Genomic DNA, 14,824 nt, shown 5'->3' with positions numbered 1-14,824 from the left:
GCCATTCTAACTGGTGTGAGATGGTATCTCATTGTGGTTTTGATTTGCATTTCTCTGATGGCCAGTGATGATGAGCATTTTTTCATGTGTTTGTTGGCTGTATGAATGTCTTCTTTTGAGAAATGTCTATTCATATCCTTTGCCCACTTTTTGATGGGGTTGTTTGTTTTTTTCTTGTAAATTTGTTGGAGTTCTTTGTAGGTTCTGGATATTAGCCCTTTGTCAGATGAGTAGATTGCAAAAATTTTCTCCCATTCTGTAGGTTGCCTGTTCACTCTGATGGTAGTTTCTTTTGCTGTGCAGAAGCTCTTTAGTTTAATGAGATCCCATTTGTCAATTTTGGCTTTTGCTGCCGTTGCTTTTGGTGTTTTAGACATGAAGTCTTTGCCCATGCCTATGTCCTGAATGGTACTACCTAGATTTTCCTCTAGGATTTTTATGGTATTAGGTCTAACATTTAAGTCTCTAATCCATCTTGAATTAATTTTCATATAAGGAGTAAGGAAAGGATCCAGTTTCAGCTTTCTACTTATGGCTAGCCAATTTTCCCAGCACCATTTATTAAATAGGGAATCCTTTCCCCATTTCTTGTTTTTCTCAGGTTTGTCAAAGATCAGATGGCTGTAGATGTGTGGTATTATTTCTGAGGACTCTGTTCTGTTCCATTGGTCTATATCTCTGTTTTGGTACCAGTACCATGCTGTTTTGGTTACTGTAGCCTTGTAGTATAGTTTGAAGTCAGGTAGCGTGATGCCTCCAGATTTGTTCTTTTGACTTAGGATTGTCTTGGAGATGCGGGCTCTTTTTTGGTTCCATATGAACTTTAAAGCAGTTTTTTCCAATTCTGTGAAGAAACTCATTGGTAGCTTGATGGGGATGGCATTGAATCTATAAATTACCTTGGGCAGTATGGCCATTTTCACGATATTGATTCTTCCTATCCATGAGCATGGTATGTTCTTCCATTTGTTTGTGTCCTCTTTGATTTCACTGAGCAGTGGTTTGTAGTTCTCCTTGAAGAGGTCCTTTACATCCCTTGTAAGTTGGATTCCTAGGTATTTGATTCTCTTTGAAGCAATTGTGAATGGAAGTTCATTCATGATTTGGCTCTCTGTTTGTCTGTTACTAGTGTATAAGAATGCTTGTGATTTTTGCACATTAATTTTGTATCCTGAGACTTTGCTGAAGTTGCTTATCAGCTTAAGGAGATTTTGGGCTGAGACAATGGGGTTTTCTAAATATACAATCATGTCATCTGCAAAGAGGGACAATTTGACTTCTTCTTTTCCTAACTGAATACCCTTGATTTCTTTCTCTTGCCTGATTGCCCTAGCCAGAACTTCCAACACTATGTTGAATAGGAGTGGTGAGAGAGGGCATCCCTGTCTTGTGCCAGTTTTCAAAGGGAATTTTTCCAGTTTTTGCCCATTCAGTATGATATTGGCTGTGGGTTTGTCATAAATAGCTCTTATTATTTTGAGGTACGTTCCATCAATACCGAATTTATTGAGCGTTTTTAGCATGAAAGGCTGTTGAATTTTGTCAAAAGCCTTTTCTGCATCTATTGAAATAATCATGTGGTTCTTGTCTTTGGTTCTGTTTATATGCTGGATTATGTTTATTGATTTGCGAATGTTGAACCAGCCTTGCATCCCAGGGATGAAGCCCACTTGATCATGGTGGATAAGCTTTTTGATGTGTTGCTGAATCCGGTTTGCCAGTATTTTATTGAGGATTTTTGCATCGATGTTCATCAGGGATATTGGTCTAAAATTCTCTTTTTTTGTTGTATCTCTGCCAGGCTTTGGTATCAGGATGATGTTGGCCTCATAAAATGAGTTAGGGAGGATTCCCTCTTTTTCTATTGATTGGAATAGTTTCAGAAGGAATGGTACCAACTCCTCCTTGTACCTCTGGTAGAATTCAGCTGTGAATCCATCTGGTCCTGGACTTTTTTTGGTTGGTAGGCTATTAATTGTTGCCTCAATTTCAGAGCCTGCTATTGGTCTATTCAGGGATTCAACTTCTTCCTGGTTTAGTCTTGGAAGAGTGTAAGTGTCCAGGAAATTATCCATTTCTTCTAGATTTTCCAGTTTATTTGCGTAGAGGTGTTTATAGTATTCTCTGATGGTAGTTTGTATTTCTGTGGGGTCGGTGGTGATATCCCCTTTTTCATTTTTAATTGCGTCGATTTGATTCTTCTCTCTTTTCTTCTTTATTAGTCTTGCTAGTGGTCTGTCAATTTTGTTGATCTTTTCAAAAAACCAACTCCTGGATTCATTGATTTTTTGGAGGGTTTTTTGTGTCTCTATCTCCTTCAGTTCTGCTCTGATCTTAGTTATTTCTAGCCTTCTGCTAGCTTTCGAATGTGTTTGCTCTTGCTTCTCTAGTTCTTTTAATTGCGATGTTAGAGTGTCAATTTTAGATCTTTCCTGCTTTCTCTTGTGGGCATTTAGTGCTATAAATTTCCCTCTACACACTGCTTTAAATGTGTCCCAGAGATTCTGGTATGTTGTATCTTTGTTCTCATTGGTTTCAAAGAACATCTTTATTTCTGCCTTCATTTCGTTATGTACCCAGTAGTCATTCAGGAGCAGGTTGTTCAGTTTCCATGTAGTTGAGCGGTTTTGATTGAGTTTCTTAGTCCTGAGTTCTAGTTTGATTGCACTGTGGTCTGAGAGACAGTTTGTTATAATTTCTGTTCTTGTACATTTGCTGAGGAGTGCTTTACTTCCAATTACGTGGTCAATTTTGGAGTAAGTACGATGTGGTGCTGAGAAGAATGTATATTCTGTTGATTTGGGGTGGAGAGTTCTATAGATGTCTATTAGGTCTGCTTGCTGCAGAGATGAGTTCAATTCCTGGATATCCTTGTTAACTTTCTGTCTCGTTGATCTGTCTAATGTTGACAATGGAGTGTTGAAGTCTCCCATTATTATTGTATGGGAGTCTAAGTCTCTTTGTAAGTCTCTAAGGACTTGCTTTATGAATCTGGGTGCTCCTGTATTGGGTGCATATATATTTAGGATAGTTAGCTCTTCCTGTTGAATTGATCCCTTTACCATTATGTAATGGCCTTCTTTGTCTCTTTTGATCTTTGATGGTTTAAAGTCTGTTTTATCAGAGACTAGTATTGCAACCCCCGCTTTTTTTTGTTCTCCATTTGCTTGGTAAATCTTCCTCCATCCCTTTATTTTGAGCCTATGTATGTCTCTGCGTGTGAGATGGGTCTCCTGAATACAGCAGACTGATGGGTCTTGACTCTTTATCCAGTTTGCCAGTCTGTGTCTTTTAATTGGAGCATTTAGTCCATTTACATTTAAGGTTAAGATTGTTATGTGTGAACTTGATCCTGCCATTATGATATTAACTGGTTATTTTGCTCATTAGTTGATGCAGTTTCTTCCTAGCCTCGATGGTCTTTACATTTTGGCATGTTTTTGAGATGGCTGGTACCGGTTGTTCCTTTCCATGTTGAGTGCTTCCTTCAGGGTCTCTTGTAAGGCAGGCCTAGTGGTGACAAAATCTCTAAGCATTTGCTTATCTGTAAAGGATTTTATTTCTCCTTCACTTATGAAACTTAGTTTGGCTGGATATGAAATTCTGGGTTTAAAATTCTTTTCTTTAAGAATGTTGAATATTGGCCCCCACTCTCTTCTGGCTTGGAGAGTTTCTGCCGAGAGATCTGCTGTGAGTCTGATGGGCTTCCCTTTGTGGGTAACCCGACCTTTCTCTCTGGCTGCCCTTAAGATTTTTTCCTTCATCTCAACTTTGGTGAATCTGGCAATTATGTGTCTTGGAGTTGCTCTTCTCGAGGAGTATCTTTGTGGCGTTCTCTGTATTTCCTGGATTTGAATGTTGGCCTGCCCTACTAGGTTGGGAAAGTTCTCCTGGATGATATCCTGAAGAGTGTTTTCCAACTTGGTTCCATTTTCCCCCTCACTTTCAGGCACCCCAATCAGACGTAGATTTGGTCTTTTTACATAATCCCATACTTCTTGCAGGCTTTGTTCATTTCTTTTTCTTCTTTTTTCTTTTGGTTTCTCTTCTCGCTTCATTTCATTCATTTGATCCTCAATTGCTGATACTCTTTCTTCCAGTTGATCGAGTCGGTTACTGAAGCTTGTGCATTTGTCACGTATTTCTCGTGTCATGGTTTTCATCTCTTTCATTTCGTTTATGACCTTCTCTGCATTAATTAGTCTAGCCGTCAATTCTTCCACTTTTTTTTCAAGGTTTTTAGTTTCTTTGCGCTGGGTACGTAATTCCTCCTTTAGCTCTGAGAAATTTGATGGACTGAAGCCTTCTTCTCTCATCTCGTCAAAGTCATTCTCCGTCCAGCTTTGATCCGTTGCTGGCGATGAGCTGCGCTCCTTTGCCGGGGGAGATGCGCTCTTATTTTTTGAATTTCCAGCTTTTCTGCCCTGCTTTTTCCCCATCTTTGTGGTTTTATCTGCCTCTGGTCTTTGATGATGGTGATGTACTGATGGGGTTTTGGTGTAGGTGTCCTTCCTGTTTGATAGTTTTCCTTCTAACAGTCAGGACCCTCAGCTGTAGGTCTGTTGGAGATTGCTTGAGGTCCACTCCAGACCCTGTTTGCCTGGGTATCAGCAGCAGAGGCTGCAGAAGATAGAATATTTCTGAACAGCGAGTGTACCTGTCTGATTCTTGCTTTGGAAGCTTCCTCTCAGGGGTGTACTCCACCCTGTGAGGTGTGGGGTGTCAGACTGCCCCTAGTGGGGGATGTCTCCCAGTTAGGCTACTCAGGGGTCAGGGACCTGCTTGAGCAGGCAGTCTGTCCCTTCTCAGATCTCAACCTCCGTGTTGGGAGATCCACTGCTCTCTTCAAAGCTGTCAGACAGAGTCGTTTGCGTCTGCAGAGGTGTCTGCTGCTTTGTTATTGTTTTCTGTGCCCTGCCCCCAGAGGTGGAGTCTACAGAGACAGGCAGGTTTCCTTGAGCTGCTGTGAGCTCCACCCAGTTCGAGCTTCCCAGCAGCTTTGTTTACCTACTTAAGCCTCAGCAATGGCGGGCGCCCCTCCCCCAGCCTCGCTGCTGCCTTGCAGGTAGATCACAGACTGCTGTAATAGCAATGAGGGAGGCTCCGTGGGTGTGGGACCCTCCCGGCCAGGTGTGGGATATGATCTCCTGGTGTGCCTGTTTGCTCAAAGCGCAGTATTGGGGTGGGAGTTACCCGATTCTCCAGGTGTTGTGTGTCTCAGTTCCCCTGGCTAGGAAAAGGGATTCCCTTCCCCCTTGCGCTTCTCAGGTGAGGCAATGCCTCGCCCTGCTTCAGCTCTCGCTGGTCGGGCTGCAGCAGCTGACCAGTACCGATCGTCCGGCACTCCCCAGTGAGATGAACCCAGTACCTCAGTTGAAAATGCCGAAATCACCGGTCTTCTGTGTCGCTGGCGCTGGGAGTTGAAGACTGAAGCTGCTCCTATTCGGCCATCTTGCTCCGCCCCCCTCCTGATTCTTTCTTAAAATGGCAATTTCATCTTTCAGCTCTTGTATTATTTTATTGATTCCGTAAATTCCTTATATTGTGTTTCGACTTTCTCCTGAATCTCGATGATCTTCATTGACGTCCGTATTCTGAATTCCATGTCTGCCGTTTTAGTTTGGTTAAGAACCATTGCTGGGGAGCTAGTTCAGTCATTTGGAGGTAAGAAGATACTCGTGCTTTTAGAGTTACCACAGTTCTTGCATTGGTTCTTTCTCTTCTGTGTGTTTGAAGTTGTTGTCTTTTGTATGGAGCTTTTTACTTTAATATTCTTTAATGCCTTTTGTGGTTTGATTGTGGTATTAGTTGTGCTTAGTTAATTTCGTTCACTTTTGGATGAATTTCAGGGGTCCGAGGTTTAGCTCTGCACTCCTGGGCCGCATGCTATACCAGGCTGTAACCTTAGGAAATTGGGACCAGGTCTGAGGCTATTTTCTTTAGCCCCTAGAGGTTAAGTACCTCCTGTGTTGGAGGGAATGAGGTGTTCCTGGTCCACTGGCAACAAAACTGTGGTGGCAAAGGCACTTCGGCGGGGTGGCAGTAGGTCAGTGAGGGTCCTTATGCACACATATGTGCTGGCGGTGGGTTAGTGGCAAGTCCTGCACAGACATGTGTGCTGGTGGTGGGGTGGTGATGGGGTCAGTGTGCATGCATGCACCAGTGCTGGAGGCTGCAGGCAAATGCATGATAGCAAAGCAGCATGTGGAGGCTGCCAGTGAGTGCATGCTGGTGGGTGCTCACTGACAGGGATCTGCCTTTAGTAGCTCTCCAGCTGTTAGGCAGAGTCTGCCACCGAAATAGCAATGGTTGAGGCTTTCAAAAAATGCCTCGGCTGGGCAACTGAGGCAGTGATGCAAATTTGTGTGGCCAGGCAGGGCCTCTGGCATAGGCCAGCCAACAAGCGAGTGCTCACATCGGGCTGTTCCCATCCCACAAGCAAGAGAGCCCTGTGATGTCCAGGTCTGTCCATCAACAAAGACTAAATCCACCTAGAGATGTATGATGAGCTTTGGGGGATGGGCACCCATGGCCATGCTCTGCTGTAGCCATTCTCATGCCAAACCCTGTGGATTCTGTGCAGGCTAGAATTCAGTCTCTTTCAACTCTCCAGGCCATTCTCCCTGCCACCTCAAAAGTCCATGGGGGATGAGGGGTCTCCGGCAGCTAAGATTCTGGAGGTCTGTGGTATGAGTTGACCACTCCATGACCATTTAACTCATCCCTTCCCCAGGAGCCTCTCCAGGCCAGGAACAAGTTCTGGTGCTTGGCAACCCTGTGCAGGGTTACCAGCTGCCTCCCCTTTCAGCCTGGGGTCCGCATTCTCCTTCCATCCACTCTCAATGCCTTCTTTCTGAAAATTTGTTCAGAGTGTGCCAATCTTCTTGATGGTCTGGTCCTTCATTGGGAGAAGGTCTTCTTGTCTGCATCTAGTCGGCCATCTTGTTTTAGTATTGATTAAATAATGAAATAATAATTTGAAAAAATTAAATTATTATTATTTAAAACTTTAGACCTTATTTAAATTTTCTGTTTAACCATGCCTCAGCAGACATTGCGATGCAGAGGGAGGGGGATGTATGAAGGAATTGCCTCATTTCCCACTCAGCTTCCTTTGATACTCAGGTGAGGGACTAATGCCTCATTACTACTGCATGGAGGTTAGGCCTCTTCTGATAACACTCTGGCTGAAGATACTTTGTTACTGCTCCCCTTTTGCCTCCACTGACATCATGGGGTAGTGATTTCATTACTGCTTGGCAGTGGTGAGACTTGACTTCCCACTACATCCCCTCAGAGATGGTTCTAGTAGATGGGGAGAGTTATTCCTCTTACTGGTTGGTAGTTCATGCTTCCCACTCAGTATATATATATATATTTTTAAGTATCCTCCTTTTTTCTTTTTTTTTTTTTGAGGTGGAGTCTCGCTCTGTTGCCCAGGCTTTAGTGCAGTGATGTGATCTCGGCTCACTGCAACTCACTGCAACCTCTGCCTCCTGGGTTCAAGTGATTCTGCTGCCTCAGCCTCCCGAGTAGCTGACATTAAAGGCGAGCACCACGACGCCTGGCTAATTTTTGTATTTTTAGTAGAGATGGGGTTTCGCCATGTTTGCTAGACTGGTCTCAAACTCCTGATTTCAGGTCATCTTCCTGCTTCAGCCTTCCTAAGTGCTGGGATTACAAGCGTGAGCCACTGCACCTGGTCCCTATTCAGCATATGCTGACATCAATCTCGTAGGGAATTGGGCCTTGTTACAGCCTGGTAAGCGTGGAAGCCTCTTCAGTTGGGATTTATTGTCTTCCCGGATTTTGTTTTCCCAAGTTGTCTTCTTATTGGTTGTTTTACTAAGGAGAGCAGGATTTTCTTGGAGCCTTTTAAAAAACCTGCACTTGTTGGCAGGTTGCCAGTTTGCTGACTTCTTCGGTTTCAAGTCCATGCTATATGAAGAAAAAAAAAATTCAGAGCGCTCACTGTTGTATCATTCCTTTTGTCCTGTATTTCTGAACCTACCTGTCTTCTTCTCTCTAATTTTCAGAGTCTTTTTATGTTTGTTTTATTTGTAATGTCTGGGTATTTTTTGGTTTGCTTTAGTTGTATTTAGCTGGGGAAAAAAGAATAAGTAAGTCTATTCCATATTGGTCTGGAGCATTTGCATATTTTTGAAGCCAGGTTTTGTTTTCCAATGTTTGGCTAGTGCCACCAATTTTGTACCTTTGGTGGATACAAAAATTTTGACCTCTATGTCTTCGTGTGCATCACTGACAAAATCATGGAGGGGGCCAATAACTGGTTCCTTGTATGTGTCACTAAATGCTCTTATAATTTTCATTTTGTGATTTGACAGAATTTTTAATGTGCTTTCAAAGCCTTATATTTCTCTTTAGAATTCCATGTTATTCTGTGTGCTTTCTAATCTGTATTCACAAAATGGTACCATTAATTTCTAACCTTTTTTTTTCCCAATTTTTTATGTTATTCCTTTCATGCTTTCACATGAACACTGTATGTGTATTGCCTTCATTTGCTCCACCTCATTTAATTCACTGTTGGCATCACTATAGTTCTTTACCAACTTTTACCTTTGGGTTAGTCGTTTTAGCAATGTTCAGTTTGCTACACTAAATTATTTTATTCAATTGACCTTTGTTTATACTCTGACAAATTCTCAAGTTTAGACTCACTTCATTGTGTTTCTTTTTCTGCTCTGAGGCCCTAATTGCTCCTAGAGGAACACACGGAACAAAGTAGATTGGTCCCATTACCACACTCTACTAAAAATTCCTTCCTAAAAATTGAAATTGATTCTGTAGTTCAATCTCCTGAAATGAATTCAACTTAAAAGATGCACTTGAAAATATACTTGATCCTTGTTATTTGCAGATTTCATATTTTCAAATTCACCTACTCACTAATATTTATTTGTAACCCCCAAATCAATACTCAAGGCACTTTTATGATCATTCACAAGCATGCACAGAGTGGCAAAATATCTTATTACTCAGTGAGTATATTCTTACCTGAGGTTGAAAAATGTGATACCATGCCTTTTTATTTCAGTTCTCATACTGTAAACAAGTGTCCTTTTCTTGGTCTACATAGTACTACATTTTTCACATTTTTATTACTTTGCTGGCGATTTTGCTGTTTAAAATAGTCCCCAAGTGTTGTGTCAAAGCATAGTGCAAGAAGGTTGTGATGTGCCATATGGAGAAAATATGTATATTTGGTAAGCTTTGTTTAGTTATGAATTATAGCAGTGTTTACTGTGAGTTTAATGTTAATGAATCAACAGTGCATATTAAATAGAATGTCTTTAAACAGAAACACGCACGAAATCTGTTTATGTATTGAGCAGTTGACAAAAATGTGACCAGAGTCTCCTGGAAAACCAACCCTGTATTTCTCCTAAGAACAAGGACTCAACAATCATTAATTCAGTGTTTGTGGTGACTTCATAGAACACAACTACTGTGAATAATGAGAATAACCTGTATTTTATTTGTCTTCTTGATGGTCATAGAATCATTGGTGGTTTAGATATTATGCTAGACCTTCTTTTGTCCTAATCATCATCATCCTACTTGCCTCCAACTTTCCTGAAACTGTTGAAAACGTCATGCACTTTTACTTTTACATTTATGATCATCCGTTATGTTCTTTATTCAACTATCTCGCTTTCTATAGTCTCCATAGTAATGTCCTTCCTAAAAATTTCAGAGGAACAGATGTATGCCCTCTTAATCTTTTATTTTATAATTTTTATTATAAAAATTTCAATGGTATTCAAAAATACGGAGGATAAAATAAGGAACTTTCATGTACTCATCACCTAGTTCAAAAATTTACAACTCATGGCCAACCTTACGTTATCCGTACATACCCTGACACAATCACCTCAACCCCTTCCCCCACCAAAATATCAAATCTATTTTGAAGTTAATCCCAGATGTTATATACTTTCATCTGAAAATGTCCCCATTCAAAAATACTATTTTGATAGTGATATTAGAGGTATACTCTTTACAAACTTTGTGAGCTACAGAAGAGAAGCCAAATTTGCCCTGTGATTACAATATTCTACTTTCTTATCTCTGGAAAGACATGGCACCCATTTTTTGGGGGCAGGGATGGAGTTTCATGCTTGTCACCCAGGCTGGAGTGCAGTGGTGCGATCTCTGCTCACTACAGCCTCCACCTTCCGTGTTTAAGCTATTCTCTCACCTCAGCCTCCTGAGTAGCTGAGATTACAGGCAACCACCACCATGCCAGGCTAATTTTTGTATTTTTATTAGAGACAAGGTTTAACCATGTTGGTGAAAAATTCCTTCCTAGCTTCCAGGCTAGTCTCAAAATCCTGACCTCAGGTGATCCACCTGCCTCAGCCTCCCAAGGTGCTAGGATTACAGGTGTAAGCCATCGTGCCCAGCCTCCATTTAAAAAATGTTCATGTCTAGCATCCACAATTTTTCCCACTTGCCTTGCTCTTTATATTTTAATATCACAAAAACCATTAATAACCTCATATGTAAAAATTTTTCCTTGAATCTCCTACTGTTTCTCATCTCAGTGGTATTTGGCGACCTTGTCTTTCTAAAACATATCCCTTGTTTGAATTTCATAATTCTGAAATTTGCTGATTTCTTTCCTCCTCCTCCATCTACTCATTTCCGACTCTATCCTTTGATTAATCTCTCTCTCTCTCTCAACCTGGCTATCCTCAAGATTCAGATCTCAGATAAAATTTTTATCTGCTGTCTGTATTCTCACTCAAAGAAGCCATCTTTTCTTTGAACTCAGCTATCACCTTAATGAGTGCCAAATCTATGTCTCGAGAATTCAACTCTTGCCCATATTTAGTCTTACATTTCTACCTGCTTCAAAGTGATCTCTATTTATATATTTTAAGTTCTAAATATGAAATGAAAATTTGTATATGTGCCATTTGAAACTTAACAGGCATCATGAAATGTTGCCTGGGTTTTTAAGTTTCTTGCTCATATTATTAGGGTTCAGTATTCTTTATTCTTAGAGTTGTTTTTTTTTACTCTTATGTTTCCTCCACATGTATTCAGCTAAGTCCTAGACTATTTTCCCACTTTACCATATCTTTCATGTTTCTTATGCCTCTATTATTTCTGTTAACACCCTAATCTGTTCCCTCATTTCTTTGTGTCTTAGTACTTCCACGGCTTCCTGTTTGGCTTCCTACTTCCAATTTAGAAGTTTCTGTTGTGATATGCACATTCCTGAATACACTTCCTGTTCTGTTTCTCACTAAACCATTCACTGAAAATAACAGGATTAATGAGACAAATAAGGTTAGAGACAGACTGGTCCCTCCAAAGCTATGCAACTTTTTAACTGAAGAATTAACAAATATAATAATTTGTACCTTTAAAAATAGCTTGCACAGTGTAGGCAGACAGAATGCCCAAGGTCTGGTGGCTTACTGGGGACATGTTAAAATGCACAGAAACAATAATGTGGAAACACAGGTTTGCTGGTGCTAAGGCAACATACACAGGGAAGTGTAGTCCTGAGCAGAGAGAAACACAACCTAAAACTGATACAAAGCTGGGATGCATCTCTCTGGGGAGGGAGTTTTGGGAACAGGAACTCAGGCGTTTTCTTAAACCAGTGCCCTGGAGTTGTCTGCCTGTGCAATAGCTCAGTTGAAAGGGTTTTCCTTTTCTTCTGCAGTTTATAATTCTACTGCCATTATTCTGGCTCCCTTGCCTAAAAAAAGCACATATAAACGATCATAATTTCCATCTTCTGACATAACTCTGCCATTCACTAATCAAATGTGTGCTAATTAGTGCTGGTAGAATAGACTCTATATTTTTTTATATTTGATACTTGCTGGACGTCACCTTACTTTCAGCTTGTAATGCTATTAGATATACTGCTGTCTCTTTAAAAGAATTATTTATTCTCAGACTCAATTATTCCTGTCTCTTATGCTGATTTAAGCTTTCTTGTCTCTTGTATCTTCTATTTCTCTATCCTGATTTTCTCTGCCTGCATATAGACTTGGGGTTTTATTATCAAAATTATTTATTTTCGAATAGCTTTATATGGTATATCTTATTTCTATAAGCAGGTTGCGGGTTCCTAGAGGACAAGATCCACGTGTTTATAATACTCTTTTTATATCTCCTCCTATCTACGAGGGTATCAGTAAATGCTTATTGGTTAGATTTAAAATCACAAATGTATTATTTCAAATTTACTATGATATTAATTTTTTAAATGGACAAAAGAAAATTCACAAGGAAGTTAGCATAATGTAGGGAAAAAAGCATGGCCTTCTGAATTAGATCACTCTGGATTCAAATTCAAGGTCTGCCACTGATTAGCACGTGATCTCAAGCAAATTACTTAATGTTTCTGAGTTTCAGGTTTCTTAATAACCTGGAAAAAATTAACCTAGTTCTATGTTTTTATTAAACAAGAATTATACGAATCAATGCCATAATATGTTAATCAATTAAGAACTTCATAGAGTGTGAATACTTAATGGGTTGTCAATAATTAGAGGCTCCAGGATCTTGAGGAATAATCAGCCAGTACCTCGTTATTAGAAGCCATATAAAGAAGCAAAACTCCAGAGTTTGCAGGATATAATTAGAATTTGTGATTTTATATATGCATTTCCTAAGTTCTGCCTTTTGCTAGACTAAGCACTTTACATTCACTGTCTTACATCGTCTTCATAGTACTCATCACAGGTAGGTATTATTAGGAGCATTTACAGATAAATAAATTAAAGGTTTTAGCCAGCTTGGAAAGGCCAAACTTGAGAGAGAAACCCTGGTGTCTGACTTTAATGTCTGTTTTTTTTTTAAGTTTTATTTTATTATTATTTTTTAAAATCAGTAATAGACTCTTCACTCCCTTTTTGGGGGTTATGTTACACTAATAAAGAGTATAGACAAAATAACTAGGGAGTTATTTTGTCAGATGTATCACGTGAGTTAAGAGTACAGTTCTTCAAAGAGATGGAGCTTTCAATCTCATTGTTTTGAACCTTGAGGCTACATCAGTTTTCAAGGTATTGGAGTTCCTCTTTTAGGTGGATAACTGACATAAATGGAGAAAATCACTTATGTATGCGAACACACTGAATACTTTTGAAAATTACCCCTTTCATTATGTTCTTAAGTTAGAAAAATAGCCAGTTCCTCTGTAATGAACTGAATTATGAATTACTAATTTCTGTCTTCTCCTTTAGGGTGACTCTGGAGGACCACTGGTTAGTTCAGATGCTAGAGATATCTGGTACCTTGCTGGAATAGTGAGCTGGGGAGATGAATGTGCGAAACCCAATAAGCCTGGTGTTTATACTAGAGTTACGGCCTTACGGGACTGGATTTCTTCCAAAACTGGTATCTAAGAGAGAAAAGCCTAATGGAACAGATCACATTTTTTGGGGGGGTGTGTAGAGGCCATTTTTAGAGGTACAGAATTGGAGAAGAAGACTTGCAAAACAGCTAGATTTGACTGATCTCACTAAACTGTTTGCTTGATGCATATATTTTCTTCCCAGCTCTGTTCCACACATAAGCATCCTGCTTCTGCCAGATCAGCTCTGTCATCTGTGAGCAATAGTTCAAACTTTATGTACATAGAGAAGTAGATAACACAATATTACATTACAGCCTGCATTCATTTGTTCTCTAGAAGTTTTGTCATCAGAATTTTGACTTGTCGACACAAATTTGTAATGCATATATACAATTTGAAGAACTCCTTTTCTTCAGTTCCTGAGCTCCTCTCATTTCAGTAAATATCCATTTTCAAGGTGCAGAACAAGGAGTGAAAGAAAATATAAGAAGAAAAAAATCCCCTACATTTTATTGGCACAGAAAAGTATTCGGTGTTTTTCTTTTTCTTAGTGGAATATGGGAAATGATCATATTCATTATGAAAGGTCAAGCAAAGACAGCTGAATACCAATCACTTCATCATTTAGGAAGTATGGGAACTAAGTTAAGGAAATCCAGAAAGAAGCCAAGATATATCTTTCTTTTCATTTCCAAACAACTTACTATGATAAATGTGAAGAAGATTCTGTTTTCTTGTGACCTATAATAATTATACAAACATCATGCAATGTACTTGTTCTAAGCGAATTAAAGCAAATATTTATTTAACATTGTGTTACTGAGGATGTCAATATATAACAATAAAATATAAATCACCCAGTTGCTTGACATTATGGTATGATAATCCACAAAGAAGGGGAAGATGGGAAAAATGTTACTAGTCAATTTATTGTAAATTATTTTAAAACTTGAGGCTAGGATGAAAATTAATTTAATAACAATCAGCATGCCTATGTAGTAAAATAATTGTGCTGTGGAATGGGAGGGAATGAAGATTTCAAACAATTGGCTGAAAAGGTTTTATTCATCTAAGACTTTCCCAAACAGCAAATCCTTGAAGGGAATGAGATCCAGGTGTTAGTGTATAGTCTAGTGATGCAACTAAACTGGGGTTCAGACCTCTATTTTGAGATGATTGCAGATATTTTTCTCCCCTTGCTGTTGTGTTTACAGTTCATGCATGGCTAATCGTCCTGTTAGACTCATTTGGGCTGAGATGGAAAGATATAGAGAAAATATCCTGGAAACTGCCTCATTGCTGCATCTAGTGTGATACTGAATTGCTAACTGCCTGGATAATAAAACTGAAGAGTAAAAGCATAATATTGGCCACCTTCATGATTTTAGTTTTGGTAAATTATTACTGAGCTGTTAAGAGACACAGCTTTCAAGTAATCTAGACCATAATGAAGTTAGGACTGGTACAATGACGTAC

The 14,824-nt window shown here is 39.6% G+C and overlaps 1 protein-coding gene across 2 annotated transcripts in view; it reads left to right on the top strand.

Annotated features, from left to right (window-relative positions):
• Window positions 1–14,208, top strand: part of LOC112624559 (transmembrane protease serine 11E) — a 55,859-nt gene extending 41,651 nt beyond the window's left edge. The window contains exon 10 of one of the 2 annotated variants that reach the window (XM_025385279.1): window positions 13,236–14,208. In XM_025385279.1, coding sequence (XP_025241064.1) covers window positions 13,236–13,397 — 162 coding nt within the window. In that variant the 3' untranslated portion in view covers window positions 13,398–14,208. The remainder of the gene's footprint in view (window positions 1–13,235) is intronic. The other variant, XM_025385280.1, reaches the window with a different exon arrangement.
• The last annotated feature ends 616 nt before the right edge of the window (window positions 14,209–14,824 follow it).

The sequence above is a fragment of the Theropithecus gelada genome, chromosome 5 (assembly GCF_003255815.1).
Source record: "Theropithecus gelada isolate Dixy chromosome 5, Tgel_1.0, whole genome shotgun sequence".
Taxonomy (NCBI): domain Eukaryota; kingdom Metazoa; phylum Chordata; class Mammalia; order Primates; family Cercopithecidae; genus Theropithecus; species Theropithecus gelada.
Note: the sequence above shows the minus strand (reverse complement) of the source record. Positions and strands in the feature narration are given on the sequence as shown.